The 17,136-nt window shown below is 29.0% G+C and overlaps 1 protein-coding gene and 1 pseudogene across 1 annotated transcript; one reads left to right on the top strand and one right to left on the bottom strand.

The window, feature by feature from the left end:
• Positions 1–912: 912 nt before the first annotated feature.
• Positions 913–1,779, bottom strand: LOC124910568. Its single transcript, XM_047451241.1, has one exon. The coding sequence runs from the start codon at positions 1,777–1,779 to the stop codon at positions 913–915; it is 867 nt and encodes a 288-aa protein (XP_047307197.1).
• An 11,526-nt stretch (positions 1,780–13,305) lies between these two features.
• On the top strand, positions 13,306–16,040 carry LOC124910559 (annotated as a pseudogene).
• The last annotated feature ends 1,096 nt before the right edge of the window (positions 16,041–17,136 follow it).

Below are 17,136 nucleotides of genomic sequence, written 5' to 3'. Positions count from 1 at the left end.
CACCACTTTTATAAATGACAAAACGCTTCTGCACATGTTTTTGTTTTTCCGCTTATGTATATACGTTTTCAAACATCCCTCACTCGGTCTAAGTAATTTAAGAGTTAGGGGTGTCACACTTATAACTTTTTTAGTTTTATTTTTAACCGTTTTAAGTTTATGGGCGGGTCAACCCACAATCCGACCTAAGTATCCATTTATTCTTACATATATCCAAATTAACCATATAAAAATTACTCTTAAATAAAAAAAATTAACCCCATAAAAATTACTCTTACATAAAAAAAAAATTGCTAACAGACTTTTTAAATATAATTAACCGATTAAGCAAAATAATTGCTGGGCTGAAAAATATAATAAAAAACGCTAAACTGAAAGAAAAAAATCACAAAATGCTGTAAAAATAGCTGGAAAATATATTTTAATAATATCGTTCAAAATCAATTTTTTAAAGAAATATCTTTAGACACATAACCATTACCGTTGCTAATTTAAGCGTCTATATCATTTTGCTGACTGTATCTCTTCCAATGTCTAAATTATGTATTCGTTTAAGAAATTTACATATTCCAGAATTCATACTTTATTTCCTTTATACCAAACTTGTCATAAATCTTACAAGAAATATGTTCTGCTAAAAAAACATAGAAAAAACAGAAAGATTAATTATTTCATAGAAAAAAATATACATATTCTTTAATGAAAAGAATTGGATACAAAACGTCAAATTTTATAAATAGGTGTAACAATTACATTAAGACATTTTCTAAAAAAGTAAACAAAATTAAAAAAAAAAACTCAAATTAAGGGTTATGAAAATTAAATTTTCATTTTCAAGGCCCTCGGTCCTCGCAATATGCCATCTGCATATTCTTGGCTCGGTCATCCCCACTGTCCTAATGCCCTGTGGCCTCAAGGACTCAACCTCTCCCATATCCAAACCTGGACCAGCTGAAAGGGAGCCCAAAGTGTGATCTTATTCGGCATCCTCGATTTAGATGGTTTGCGCGTTCTACGTTTCTCCCGTCGTTTAAGCAAATCAAGGTCCCGATAAAGGCTGGCTAGGACAGCCGGGGCCAAGGAGATTCTGGTTGCCCTCGAGAGGTGTACGACAATTGGGAACACATTGGTTCGAACTGTGTCGATCGCCGGTCCAGTGAAAACAAACCTGGACAGCCAAAGTGATAGGAAAGCTTCATGCTCTATATCACTCCCACTGTCCATGAATTTGTCCATCCAAAGCTTTTGACAAGCTCTGGATGCTTTGGAGCGGACTATTTCCCTTCTCTCCGCTATCAGCAAATCTTCAATCTCCTTCACATCGGGAGTTTCTAATGGTTTGAGAACACAAAAGTCCCCCAGACTGAAACCTCCGATTGCGGCCACGTCTTCTAGGGTGACCGTAGCTTCCCCCCATGGGAAGATGAATGATTTTGTTTCGGAGCACCATCTATCGGAGAGTTCGAGGATAACCTCCTTTTGTTGGACGATGTTGCAAAGAGAACCAGTGATGGCCTCTGCGATTCCATCTCTCTCCCATATAGGTTGGTAGTCTGGGCGCATTTGGGACACCCATTGTTCCCATCGTGCTGTACACTTTCTCCAACCATCGAAGAAAACCTCGTCATTTGGGTTTGGGACAGTGTTTGAAGAATGAGGGATCATTAATGTGAGTGAGGTTTCCTCCACATTTAGGGTAGGGAGGAGAAAACAAGCCTTTCTGCGAATAGGTTGTCCACCCCTTGAAGGTGGCATCACCGTCTCTTCTCTCTCAACCATTAGGGTTACAATTGGGGGCAGATGACATTGACAAATAGTGAGTAGCAAGAGGAGGCAGGAGGCAAGAAGAGCAATCTAGAGGAAGGATAGAATTCGTATATTGTTTTGATAGTTTTTGTTTTCAATTTATATTACTCAAAAGAAAAAAAAAATATAACATTTTACTTTCTTAATTATCTACTTTTAGTAATTATTTAAAAAAATATTAGATTTCAAAAATCTTAATAATTTATATTTATTATATTAAATAATTAAAAACTTTTCTTTATATAAAAACATTACTTTAGTAATTATATAAAAAAAGAAAAAGTTATTGGGATTTCCAAAATTATTATTCTTTTATATTGATTATATTATTAAATAATTTCAAACTTATCCTTTTATAAAAATATTACTTTTAATAATTATATAAAAAAAAAAAAGAAAAGGTTATTGGGATTTCCAAAATCATTATTCTTTTATATTGATTATATTATTAAATAATTTCAAACTTATCCTTTTATAAAAATATTACTTTTAGTAATTATATAAAAAAAGAAAAAGTTATTGGGATTTCCAAAATCATTATTCTTTTATATTGATTATATTATAAAATAATTTTAAACTTATCCTTTTATAAAAATATTACTTTTAGTAATTATATAAAAATAATAAGTGATTAGATTTTCTAAATCATAATTCCTTTATACTGATTAATTAGATGATTTTAAACTAAGAATATATATTTTATTTAGAGTATATAAAATGATATATTAATTTACTATCAAAAATGGTATAATATCGTTTTTTAGATTTTTTCAATATAGTTTTTTCTATTTTTGAATAATACTTCTATGGAATAATTATATTTATTTGAGAAATTTCATATTGTGAAGAAAATCAATAATTTTATTAAAAGTTTAACGATTTCTCTCCAACAAGATATTCCACTAGAAAATAATTTGGATGGTAACTCAAATATATAAACATGTCATATTAATTGTTTTAATCCAAACTTCTAATCAATTACTCCACAAAAGATTTCAGTTATTAGTCATCACTCAATAATATAAAAAGTAAGTGAGTTGTCAATATTATTTTATCTAAAGAACGAGATCTTAGAATAAACTGATGACACCTAAAATTTCTCCTAACAAATATCATATTGACTCCTAAAGTTTCTCCTAACAAAAATCATATTAAATATGTTTCGGAAATACATACTATATCAATCTGCAATTGCAAATTATTCTTCTCTTTAATTACATTCTCTTAAAATAACACAATATGTTTAGTTGAATTCTCTTTATTTAACTTCAAAATTTTAATCTCTTCATCCTTTGCATCATTCTTCATTTGTAAAGTTGTCATTGTCTCCTTCATTGTCACAATTTTTATATAGAGTTTGTTGGTGAACGAGGTTGGGTTTAACATACGATATTTTCCCACGTAACCCAAACAAAAAATGCGACCATTTATGGGTATGGTAGTTGCTTGAGCCCACAATTCTTCTTTTGATTTGTTTTCATTTACATCATCTACAATTTCTTGTGATTTATGGATCTCTTTATATGTTTCCTATAAAAAAATTGTTTTCACTGTACAAAATAAATATCATAATCGACGGTAACTCCCTCATCCGAATGTGGAGGCGTATTCCCACAAGCGAGAAGAATTGGTTATTCTGTCAAAATTGAAACATCGATTACGAGAAAGTCATCCTCACCACTGATTTAATTGTACTTTAATTCTCAATTCTCATTTGTCATTTGTTATATTTTTTTTTCATTATTGTCATTTATTCAGTTTATTTTTACTCTGATTTCTTTGAACTCATGTAACTCATTTGACTTTTTGTGAAATTTTATTTAATTGACGCTTTTTCGTCTTTCAAAAAAAAATATAAAAATATTCAACCAAATCAATAAATTTTAATTTGCATATGTAAAAGTAAAACATTTTAAAATTTTAATATTATTATCTAAATCTATTTTTTCTAAAACACTGTAAACAAGTTAAGTACACATTTCACTCAACAATGTATACAAATTACATTTTAAGAGAGAAACAAGAAAAATATTTTTTTTAATGTCGAACTTAAGTGATTCATCACAACAATTATAAACTTGCATGCTTTTAATATCCCTACCAAAATAAATTGATTAATTTGAAAATATACCAATACTTTTGATGCTCAATCCTCATTCTAAGTTCCATTTTTGTATGAGTTTTTGTGAATGTTTTCAACATATCTTATTAATTTTATATATTTTACAATAATAGTTAATAAACAGTATTGAAATAAGTTTATGTCAAAGTAAGCTGTGTAGCTATTTACATTTTCATTACCTATACATGACAAAATTCCACATCGCTTGAATAAATGACATTTTCAAGTTACTTAAATCATTTTTTCTGAAAAATGTTCATTAAGACCCATATTTGATCCAAATAATTCTTATCTAATAAATCTTAAAGAAAAAGATAATTACCTTGTACAAGTCCATAACTATTCAACTTGAATTGCAATAATAGTTGATAAATAACACTTAAATAAATGACATTTCCAAACAACTTAACACATTGTCTCTAAAAAACGTATGAGCGGACAAATACACTAGTTTTCCATAATTGATCAGAATAATTCAAAGTATCTAAAAAAAATTGTAGGAAAAATATTGTTCTCTCTTAACTTTTTTTTTTTCAAAATAACTCTAAAATAAATTTAATATAGAATATATTACTTATTTATTTTTAAGAACAAATAATTTATACAATGTAAATGTCTTTTCAAATTAAATTCCTATAATAGTTAATAAATAGCACTGACGAAATAGGTTTATGATAAAGTAAGTTGCGTAACTATTACACTTTCATTATCTATGCACGACAAGAATCCCACATCGCTTGAATATAGGACATTTCCAAGCTACTTAACACATTGTCTCTAAAAATTGTGCGATAAAGACCCATTATGGCTCTTATACGAGCTTCCCATAATTGATCTGAATATATTGATTCTTTAATTTTAACTCAAACAAACAATTTATACAATGTAGATGACTATTCAATTTAAATTGAAACTTAAAATAATAATAACTCAATGATTTTGTTTACTATTATTATAAAATTGAATAAAAAATTAAATAGAAAGATTAATAATTTCATTTTATTTATATTAAAGAAAAAAAACTTTCATAAAATATTTAAAAAAAAGAAAGAAATAAAAGAAGATAAATAAATAAATTAATAAATAAATAACAAGAGAGAAAAATTGATTAATTAATAAAAAGAAGTAAAAAAAGAGAGAAAACATGAATATTTAATGAATAAATATATAATTTATTTTTTTTAACTCTGATTGTTTATTTATTGAGAGAGACTAAATGAACTAATTTATGATAGTATATATATATTTAAATGAACTTTTATTAGTTTATAAATGAGTTAGTTGTACAAGTAAATATGTTTAAATAAGATTTTTTCTATTAATTTTATAAAAAATGCTATAATAGTTAATAAATAACACTAAAATAAATTTATAATAAAGTAAGTTGTGTAACTATTATATGTTCATTATCTACCTATTCACGATAAAAATCCCACATCGCTTGAAATAAGGACATTTCCAAGCTACTTAAACATTGTCTCTCAAAACTATTTTTTTTTGGGAAAACGACTTAGCATCATTTAATTAAAAATTCCCCAAAATGAAAAAAAACTACGAGTTTAAGAGATCATTCTAGATAGACCTATAACTCTCAAAACTATTTATTAAAGACTAAATAGGCCTATTCTTACACGTGTTGCCCATAATTGATGCGAATAATGCTTTAGTAGGATTTTTTTAAAGAAATTAGTTAATTATATTTTTTTATGATAAAGTAAATTGTGTAAATATTATATTTTTATTACCTATGTATACAAGAATCCCACATCGCTTGAATAAAGGACATTTTAAGTTACATAACACATCGTCTTTAAAAAAAATGTTCATACAATATCCAATGGGCCAACTCCTAAACTAGTTGTACATAAGTGATCCAAATAATGATATATTATTTAGAAAATTTTAGGAAAAAAATAGTTATCTAGTAGGAAAAAACGATTTAAAGAAATTAGTTAATTTTATTTCAGTTTAGTTAGGACAAATTTTTTTTTTTTTTGGCAAACATCACCTCGTCTATTAATTTTTTCATTCAAAATAACTCTAAAATATATTTAATGTAGAATATATTGATTATTTATATTTAACTTGAGGAAACAATTTATACAATGTAAATGGCTATTCAGTTTAAATTGTAATATTAGTTTTATAGAAATCCCTATAATAGTTAATAAATAAGTTTATGATAAAGTAAGTTGTGTATTTATTAAATTTTCATTACCTCTGCCCTACAAAAATCCCACATCGCTTACTATCTATAAAAGTAATCTAAAAAATAGTTATTTGTAGGAAAAACAATTTAAAGAATTTGGTTAATTATTTCTCAGTTTAGTTAGGCAAATAAATTATTTTTTTGACAAATATGACCTCATATCTTAATTTTATTTTTTCAAAATAACTCTAAACTAGACTTAATGTAGAATATATTGGTTATTTATTTGTAACTTAAACAAATAGTTTATAATTTATACAATGTAAATGGATATTCAACTTAAATTGCAATATTAATTTTCTAAAAATTACAATAATAATAAATAAATAGCACCAAAATAATTTCATGATAAATTAAGTTGCGTAACTATTATATTTTAGAAAAACAAAATAGTTCTCTAGTAGGAAAAAAATATTTAAAGAAATTTGTTAATTATATTTTAGTTTAGTTAGGGCAACAAATGTTATTATGACAAATATCACCTCGTTTCTTAATTTTCCGTTCAAAATAACTTTAAAATAAACTTAAAGAAGAATATATTGCTTATTTATTTGTAAATGACTATTCAACTTAAATTGCAATATTAATTTTATAAAATTGCTATAATAGTTAATAAAGAGCACTAAAAAAGTTTATGATAAAGTAAGTTGCATAACTATTATATTTTCATTACGCATGCACGATAAAAATCCTACATCGCTAGAATAAAAGACATTTCCAAGCTACTTAACACATTTTCTCTAAAAATCATTCAATAAAGATCCAATGGGCTGGCTCCTACACCACTTGTCCATAATTAAACTAAAAATGCTTAGTATCTAAAGATATTTAGTAAAAAATATTTATCTTGTAGAAAAAATAATTTAAAAAAATTAATTGATTAATTTTCAGTTTAGTTAGGCCAAATAATTCTTTTTTTTACAAACATCAACTCGTCTCTTAATTTTTATTTTTCAAAATAACTCTAAACTAGACTTAATGTAGAATATATTGCTTATTTATTTGTAACTTAAACAAACAATTTATACAATGTAAATGATTATTCAATTAAATTGCAATATTAATTTTTTTAAACTGCAATAATAGTAAATAAATAGCACTAAAATAAGTTTATGATAAAGTAAGTTGCGTAATTATTATATTTTAGAAAAACAAAACAATTCTCTCATAGGAAAAAACTATTTAAAGAAATTAGTTAATTATATTTCAGTTTAGTTAGATCAAATAATGTTTTGTGACAAATATCACCTCGTCTCTTAATTTTCCGTTCAAAATAACTTTAGAATAGACTTAATGTAGAATATATTGCTTATTTATTTGTATCTTAAACAAACAATTTATACAATGTAAATGACTACTCAACTTAAATTGCAATACTAGTTTTATAAAATTGCTACAATAGTTTTTTTTTTTTGGAAAAACGACTTATTGTCAATTCATTAAAAATTCCCAAAAGCGAAAAAAAAAACTAGGAGTTTAAGATAGTTAATCAATAACAATAAAAAATGTGTATAATAAAATAAGTTGCGTAACTATTATATTTTTATTACGTATGCATGACAAAAACCTAAAATCGCCTGAATAAAGGACATTTACAAGCTACTTTAACACATTGTCTCTCAAAAATGTTCATAAAGACCCAATGGACCTGCTCCTACATAAGTTACCAATAATTGTTTCAAAAAATGCTTAGTATCTAAAATATATTAGGAAAAAAAAATAGTTCTCTTGTATGAAAAAACAATTTAAAAAAATTAGTTAATTATATTTTAGTTTGTTAGGCCAAATAATGTTTTTTTATGCAAACATCACCTCTCTCTTAATTTATACGTTCAAAATAACTCTAAAATAGACTTAATGTAGAATATATTGTTTATTTATTTGTGACTTAAATAAACAATTTATACAATATAAATGACTATTCAACTTAAATTGAAATATTAATTTTATAAAAATTGTCATAATAGTTAATAAATAGTACTAAAATAAGTTTATGATAAAGTAAGTTGCGTAACTATTATATTTTCAATACAGACCCAATGGTCCGATTCTTACACGAGTTGCCCATAATTCACCTGAATATGCTTAGAATCTAAAAAATTTTAATAAAAAATATAGTTCTCTCATTGAAATACTATTTAAAGAAATTAGTTAATTATATTTCAGTTTAGTTGGGCCAAATATTTTACAAATAAGTTTTTATAAAAATATGAAAATCATGCGATGCAAATGGATACAAATATAAACAAAATAAATTTATTTATTTTTTTATAATAATATGTATTAAATGTTTAAAATTTTAATAAATCAAGAATAATATATTAAAATAAAAATAGAACACTCTTATTTCACATTTTATTTATTACTTCGGTAAAACAACTCATCTTCTCACATATCTCATCACATATTTTTTTCAATGAACCTCTAATCTTGTGACCGTACACTTTCACTTTAGTCTATCAAATATTTGTTTCAAAATTTTTAATATTTATTATCGTGACCTCACACTTTGGTCAATCAAATATTTGATTCATAATTTTTAATATTTATTATCGTGACCTAACACTTTGGTCAATCAAATATTTGATTTATATTTTTTAATCATTTTCAATTGTTACCGGTCTATTATCCCTCGACAAATCACATCCCAATCACACTTGGTTAAAGAGTTGTACTTGTTTTGTTAGGTTGCAAATTTCGAAACATACATAACCGTTTTTAGTTTATGGGCGGGTCAACCCACAATTCGACCTAAATATCTATTTACTCTCACATATATATCTAAATTAACCACAACTTTCGACCCGATAATTCGGACACTTTGAAAATTAAGCAATATATATATACATATTTATATACATACATATATATACATACATATATATATACATATTTATATACATACATATATATACATACATATATATATACATATATATAGATTAGTGAGTTAAAAGTTGAACTTATATTGTTAAGAATGTCCCACGCTAATCAAATTTGGTGTTGTTTTCGAACCAGGGATCGTGCCAGAATAGAGTGCCTTTCCCGTTCCCTAGTCGGATGTCATAAAGATCTACAATTTCGTATTTCATAAAAAACCTCGTATGCACTCATTTGATCCATAGTGACTCCTGATTGCGCTCCAAAGCCCACAGATGCTTAAAGGTGTGACCTTTGTTCCAATCGATACAGGTCTTCAAGCCGATGCCTCCCTCGTCCTTCGGTTTGCAGAGAGCGGTCCATTTGACTTTCTTTCCTCCTCTTCCGCTACTGCCCCAGATAAAGTTCCTCATCAGCGTGTCGAGCTCCTTCATTACCCTCTTCGGAATAACCATTTGTTGCGTCTAGTAGCAACTATGCCCATGACCACGGTTTTGATAATTTCGATCCTCCTTGCATAAGAAAGTTTTTTCGCTTCCCATCCAGATATCATGTTTTTTCCTTTTCAATCAGCGACTTATAGTGTGAGATCTTGATCTGTTTCGTGGTTAATGGAATCCCTAAGTACCTTACGGGAAAGTTGTCTTCCTTGATGCCCATGATGTTGAAGATGTTCTATTTTGTTTCTTCCTCCACGCCTCCATAAAATATCACACTTTTGCTTTCATTAATAGTTAAACATGTAACCATAGAAAAGAACGTTAGTGCATCTCTAATAGTTTTAATAGAATCAATGTTTTCGTGCGCTAGAATAAACAAATCGTCAGCAAAATATAAATGGGTTACCTCCTCTACCTCACAGAATGGGTGAAAGATGTATGGACGATTCTTTCGGAACATCGCAAAGATGCTCTCAAAGATCGCCATGATAACTACGAAAATGTAAGAAGAGAGGAGGTCCCCTTGCCTTACCCCGTTTTCCCCCTTAAAATAGCCTCTGTGGACTCCATTGACGGTAACAACAAAGCAGGATGATGAAACGCACTGCATAATCCAATCAATAAAAATTATAGGAAAAACATAAACAACCAGAAAGTCCTGAATGACTTCCCATCTAACAGAGTCGAAAGCTTTCTTGATATCTATTTTGAAAGCCACTCTCGGGGATATTTTCTTTTTCACGTAGCCTTTTAAAAGGCCCGTCATGAGAAGAATATTATGAGAGATTATCCTACTGAAGATGAATGCAGATTAGTTAAGATTTATAATTTTTCCTATGACATTTTTAAATCGTTTAGAAATAATTTTTGAAATTATTTTATAAATCACATTCCAACAGAAATTGGTTTGAAATCTTGTACGTTCTCGGGTACCGTAGTTTTGGGGATCAAAATTAGGACCGCTATATTTCATTACTTTAACATCTTCTTGTTCTTGAAAAACTCTAGAACCCCATCAGTAACGTCTTTACCCACAACCGACCAATTTTCTTTGAAAAACTGTGCATTAAAACCATCAAAATACGGGCTTTTAATCCCATCAATACTAAATAGAGCTTCTTTAACCTCAACCCTCATGACCACCCTTATCAGCTCGCGACTATCTTCTGCAGAGATTTTCCAATCAATAATCTGATACAAGGTATTCATGTGACTTTGATGTTGCTTTCTTGTACCCATAAGCTGCTTATAGAAATTGATAACCAAAACTTGTACACCTTTTTTACCCTTAACATATTCACCATCATAATTCTTCATCTTGTATACATTGTTTCTTATGTTTCTAGCCTTGCATTTTATGTAGAAGAAAGCTGTGTTTTTGTCACCCAACGAGAGCCAGCTCTGTCTTGATTTCTGTCTAACAAAATTCACTTCAAGCTGACTCAGCTTCCTGAAGTTTTCAAGCGCATCCCTTTCCGTTTTATTGAGTTGTTCATCACTATCATCACTTAATAACATTTTCTAAACTTTTTCCAGGTCTTCTCTAACAGCCAGAACTCTATTGGAGATATTGCTGAACTTCTTCTTGTCAAAGCTTTGAAGACAATTCTTCAGGAGCTTAAGCTTCTTAGAAACCATGTACATGTTGGATCCCCTGACATCTGTAGACCATACGCTTTCGAGAATACCTTTGAATTTGTCGTTTTCCATCCAGAAATTGAAAATTTTAAAGGGCCTTTTGAACATTTCTTCATTTTCCCAGAACAATTTAATTTGGAAGTGATCAGATATATCCAGATTCAGAACGTGAAGTTGACTTCTCAGAAATTGGTTAATTTAGTTCTTATTTACCAGACAATTGTCAATTCTACTTCTTCTAATTTCCTCATTCCCTCTCGTAGAAGACCAAGTGAAGAAATTCCCAGAATTGGTAGGCTCCATATAACTCATATCTCTAATGCAATCATTAAAGTCAATCATATTCCGAGTTATTTCGGATTCTGGGCTACGATCAGATTCGTTTCTAGTTACGTTGTAATCACCGAGGACAACCTAAGATTTATCACTACCGATCCAGTTTCTAAGACAATTCCGGAGGAGTCTTTTATCATAAACACTAGCAAGATTAAACACGATTCATGTGATTTTGTCTTTGACCTCAACCAAGATTTCTTGATCATTCAAAAAGAGAGCCCTAACCTCAGCTACTTTGTTATCCCAGATAACCCAGATTCTACTCGTTTTGTCATTTGTGTTGTGAATGATTTCGCAGTTGCTAACAATACATAGCTTGTTAACCTTCTCAATGTTCCAGCTTCTTACTTTTGTCTTAAGAATACCCATAATAGTGATCTTCTGGTTCTCAATGATCCTCCTGATTTCTTTACATTTCAGTGGGTCATTGAGTCCCCTTATGTTCCATGTCACTATATTCATGAATGAATATAAGTGTTGGGTTCCTGACTTTCTAGATTGTCCTGGACCTCTTCATCAGAGAAATTGTAAGCATTACTTTCCTCACTATCCTCAATGGCTACAGCTTGATTACATGAAATACTATTGTCATTGAGTGGGGGTTGCCTCACATAGATCTCATTTTCTCCCGTTATAGAGTCAATGGCTTCTGGATCCAGGATCGTTTGAGCTCATGGATCGGGTCATTTCGATTCCTACTTGTATTCCTAGAATTGTGAAGAGTGGACTCACAACCTATTGAACGACCTATTGAAGTGCCATCAGACACAACCAATTTAACCCGCATTGCTAAGTGTATATTCTGATGGGCTCGATCCTAAAACCTCATTATGTTAGGTATATACACCTGTTAGAATTTTTAAACTAATTATATAAATTCCATTAATGAATGGAAATTATAATGTGGATAATAAAATTAAATTAAATTCACATGAAATTTAAACGTGAATTAAATGGTGAAATTTGATCCAAATGTATAATTTGAATTAATTAATTTAAAATGCCTTGATGACCAATTGACAAAATGTTGTTAATCTCTATTGTAACGTATATGAGTTTATTGTTATTAATTGTTTGATAATTTAATATTATTATTAACAATTAAAAAAACTATGTAACATGAGTATTGTAAAATAAATGTCTTAATAGAAGAAATATTAAGGCAAATGAAGAAGCAACTGATGTCAGCCGTTGGATCAATTGATGATTTAATTAACAATTTATTATTTCAACAATGTAAATAGGCATTCTATCCCACTCCATCTAATATCTCTTTTTCACTTCATTCTTTATATTTTCTCACTCTAGAATTCCAAAAGATCTCTTCTTGTTTTGTGAGTGTTTTTCGAGTTCTTTGCTCGATATTTTTGTTGAAACCCGGTGATAGTTCAGGTACGCTGATCAAATTCGACAAGTAGTGATTTTAGTGCAGAATCACTATTGGATTCGTTGTACCCTGGGAGACAGCCATCTATGATAAGTTTCAATACAAATGGGACACAATATAACTATTTTAAGGAAAATGTGTCTAACACATGCCTCAAATCAACCATTTATTCGATGATATTGTTCTTCACATATTTTATTTATTTCATTTATTTGTACATCATTTTATATATATTTATGTTATTTATTTCAAGACAAGATTTCTAAAAATTTTAAAACAGTTAATATGCTAAGTTATTTCACTATTAAAAATAAAGGTAATAGCTATCAATAATAGCGATTGGTGTAAAGACCAGTCGTTATTGTCAATGTAGTAATTATTGGTTATAATTCCAATCGCTATTAGACCACATATACTTCAATTGAAGACCGCGCCATGTGGCACCATTTTATCCCTTACTGTGGGTCTACCTCTGGTTTGGGTTCGAAAATGTTAGAGCTCGCTAAAGCTCATGCCAAAGCTTTAATGCCTTCATTTGGAGATGGTAAAGAAGATCAGCGCATGATTGAGTCTCTTATTCATGAAATAAAAAAATAACAGATCTTTTGAAAAAGTCGGAGAAGAGATTAAAGAGAATTTCTGCTACTGGTCCCTCTGAGGATCAAATATTATGAAGAATGTACAGGTACAAGCAATTTTGTGTGTGTGGTTTTTTCTATGGTATTCATTTCCAACTGAGTTTCTCGACTGGTTTCTTTCTAGATCAATGCTGGTTTCATATTATGTGTATTCTTTTCTTGTAGCATGCTCTAGCAACCGACCTTCAGAACCTTTCAACCGAACTTCAAACGAAACAATCAAATTACTTGATACGGCTTCAGCAGCAGAAAGAGGTAAGTGTTGAGGAAGAAGTAACATTTCTTATGTTCAATTTTGGTAGTCTTCTAACAGTAATTTGTAATGTTATTTGTAAGTTCTTTGATTATTATTTATAGTGGCTCTTTGTATTTCAATTTTACATTGGAGTTTTATTTGTGTAAGTTTATAGGACATACAACTAGATTAGATTAGTGATTGACCTTATTTTATCGATTTGTCAACAGCGAGTTACGCAACCGATAAGAGGTGTTAACGAGTGGCTTCACTGGCTCCCAGTTTCTATCCACAACAAGTTATATTACATCATCATCACATTGTATCGTTATTCACAATTCATCTTAGCTTGTAGAGGCAAGAGAATATTGTCTATTCGGGCAGAGAATGGTGGCAGCACTAGTTTATCATCCATCATAGAAGCTGATGTAAGAAATAAACATGACTCGGGATGATTTTGAGAAGTATGCTCTCCTACCACCCTCAATTTATTTTGTATTGTTTTAAATTGATCAAATTGATGTATGAACAACAAAATCAGCCTAAGATTCTGTTTACCATTTCCTGAAGTTCATCATGCATTGGTAAATTGAAGATCAAATGTTGGCATGTGGAAATGTATTATTTCATGTACCATTGTTTATTACGAAAAGATAAGATGATATTTGAAAATAGAAAGTTGAGGCTTTCTACTTTTCAAAGTGAACGAATAGGGTTAGTTATCCAGCCAGCCTTCTCAATAGAATGTCCCAAGATACTAGAAAGACATTTTGTTTAACAAGTTGCTAACATTTACCTCTAGAGGAAGAACATTTGTTAATATTACTAAGTTATGTTTCCACCAGAATCGAACAACATTAGTTTTTGTTGTGTCAAACATAATTTGTAAGATTGCAGCACGTGCTGAAGCATATAATTATGTATGGAGATATTAGGTTTTAGTATTGTCATACATTTGCCTAATTATGACAAGTTATTTGGATTCATAACATTTTGGATATTTTACAAAGACATCAGATTCTTTCAATTGTTTTATGACCAGTAGGTTAAATTATCATGGAGATTGCGTATTGCTTTTCAAAATATCGGGGGTCTTGGACTTGCGTGAAGCTTATAATTGTTAAGTTATACTACTTCATAAATGGGATACTATTCTTCTTCAAATTGTCTGCAGCCTCATAGTATCTTAACCTAGCTCGAATTATGTTGCACTTGGGATCAATTGTAATAAAGAAGAGTAATAAGTTTCTCTTTTCAGGGATGGTCCTTTATTGGTTGTTGCTTCTGGAAGAGATACCATATCTACTGCCAGTGTCATAAAGAGATTAGCATCTGAGAAAGTTTTTGTTATTCAGGTTTGTAACTTAATGCACCATCTTGCTTGATTGGATGTGGCTTTCCAGCTTGTGTGGTGTTATCTCTTGTATTTATTTGGGGTTTAAATGAATTGAGAACTTGAGAACTTATTTTATTATGGGGTTCTTAAGGTGCTCACACATATATAATTTGTTTTCTTTCTCTTGGGGTTACTCTTTACTGTTCTCTACCTTTGTTGTCTTGGAAATCAATGGACTAATCTGATAATGTAAATAAAAAGGGGTTTAATGAGCATCAAATGGCGAAATTGAAGAAAAACGAAGCATTTAATGTCGAAAGAGAAAAGGAAATCCAAGAGGTATGTGGAAAGTTCTTTAGTAGGATTGGATTTGGTTTGTATGTTACAAAATTAAATATAAACCATAATTGTTGTAGGTGGTGGAATCAGTAAATGAGCTAGCTCAAATAATGAAAGATCTATCGGTTCTTGTGAGGTAAGGCAAACCTCATAATCCAACATTTGTTTTTACAGTGATATTATTATTGTCGTGTACATGTATTAGAAGATTGGTTCTGGACTTACCATGGGTTGTGGTCGGGCATGATACAGTTACAGGTTTTCCAGCCACACACGTGGATTCACATTCTAGTTTAAGGATTTCTAACCCATTTGCTCATTTGCTGTTACTGAAAAAAATTGATAATTTTTTTTTAATTTTTTTTATTTTCGATAATGGAAGTGGCGATTGGTTTATTAACCAATCGCTATTTTTTTAAAATGTTTTTTTGATAAATGGAAGTGGCGATTGGTATACTAACCAATCGCCAGAGACTAAAGGGAAATTGCGATTGGAAGACAAACCAATCGCCATAGGGAAATTGCGATTGGACATTCACCAATCGCCATTGCCAATTAAGGCAACAACGAGAACACCTATGCCGATTGATGGCGATTGGTTTATGACAAATCACTATAGTCTTCTAGCGATTGGTTTACCAATGGCTAAAAGGTCTTTTTTTACTAGTGTTTAGTAGCTTGTGCCATCGAAATTTTTGTCTTTGATGTTTTAGGAATACAAGTTATGATGTTATAAAACAAATGATGACTTATTTCGACAATATAAAGTTGTTCATCTAAAGGAATAAAAGAATCTACAAATAAAGATAAGTCTTTATTGTATACATATAATGTTAATTATTATTAATATTATTTGTATGAAAGCTTACTTTTATAAGCTAATATATGTTGATGTAAATATATATTCTAAAGAAAAATGATGTATATTCATTGTACAAACATTTTCTAGAAAATAAATTAGAAAACAATAATTTATTTTATTTTTACTTAAATGTTTGTTGGTTATTAAAATAATTATTAATAATAAATGAAAAAAAGTAACTAAAGAGTTAGCTTTTATATTTCAGAAATAAATTAATAATTATAATGTAGTAATAGTAATTAAAATTAATTATAATTGAAACATATAGTTTCAGTTTTAAAATAATTAATTATAATATATATACACTCTTAAATTAATTAAGCGTGATGATTAATAAGAATGCGATAGGTTGATTATTAACGAAATATGGTCTATTTATATATGTACATATAGATTGTCTTATATATTTACCTTTTATATATTTACCTTTTGATTATGATACTAAGTTATCAATTTTGTTTGACAAAGTTTAAGTCAAAAAGTAAGAAAAATAAGTTTTTCTGAAAAGAAGAAAAAAGGTCGTAAACAGTAATATAACAATGAAATGGTACAAAAAGGCGAAAGGTCCCTAGTTCGAATCTAGATGAATGGAAGTCATTCATGTTGAAACCATTCCTATTTCTTATGTAAAAATTATGAGATGAATAGATAGTCAATGATTTCTTGATAGAAATTAGACTAGTTCAAATGATTAAAGTCATTTAATGTTGAAACCATTTTAATTTCTTGTGTAGAAATTATGAGATGAATAGATAGTCAATGATTTCTTGATAGAAATTAGACTAGTTCAAATGACTTTAGTCATTGATGTTGAAACCATTTTAATTTCTTGTGTAGAAATTATGAAATGAAATGGCGCACTTAACAATTTCTTATTGTAGAAATTTAATTTGCTAAAATGACTTTGT

This window comes from Impatiens glandulifera, chromosome 1, assembly GCF_907164915.1.
Source record: "Impatiens glandulifera chromosome 1, dImpGla2.1, whole genome shotgun sequence".
Classification (NCBI taxonomy): domain Eukaryota; kingdom Viridiplantae; phylum Streptophyta; class Magnoliopsida; order Ericales; family Balsaminaceae; genus Impatiens; species Impatiens glandulifera.
Note: the sequence above shows the minus strand (reverse complement) of the source record. Positions and strands in the feature narration are given on the sequence as shown.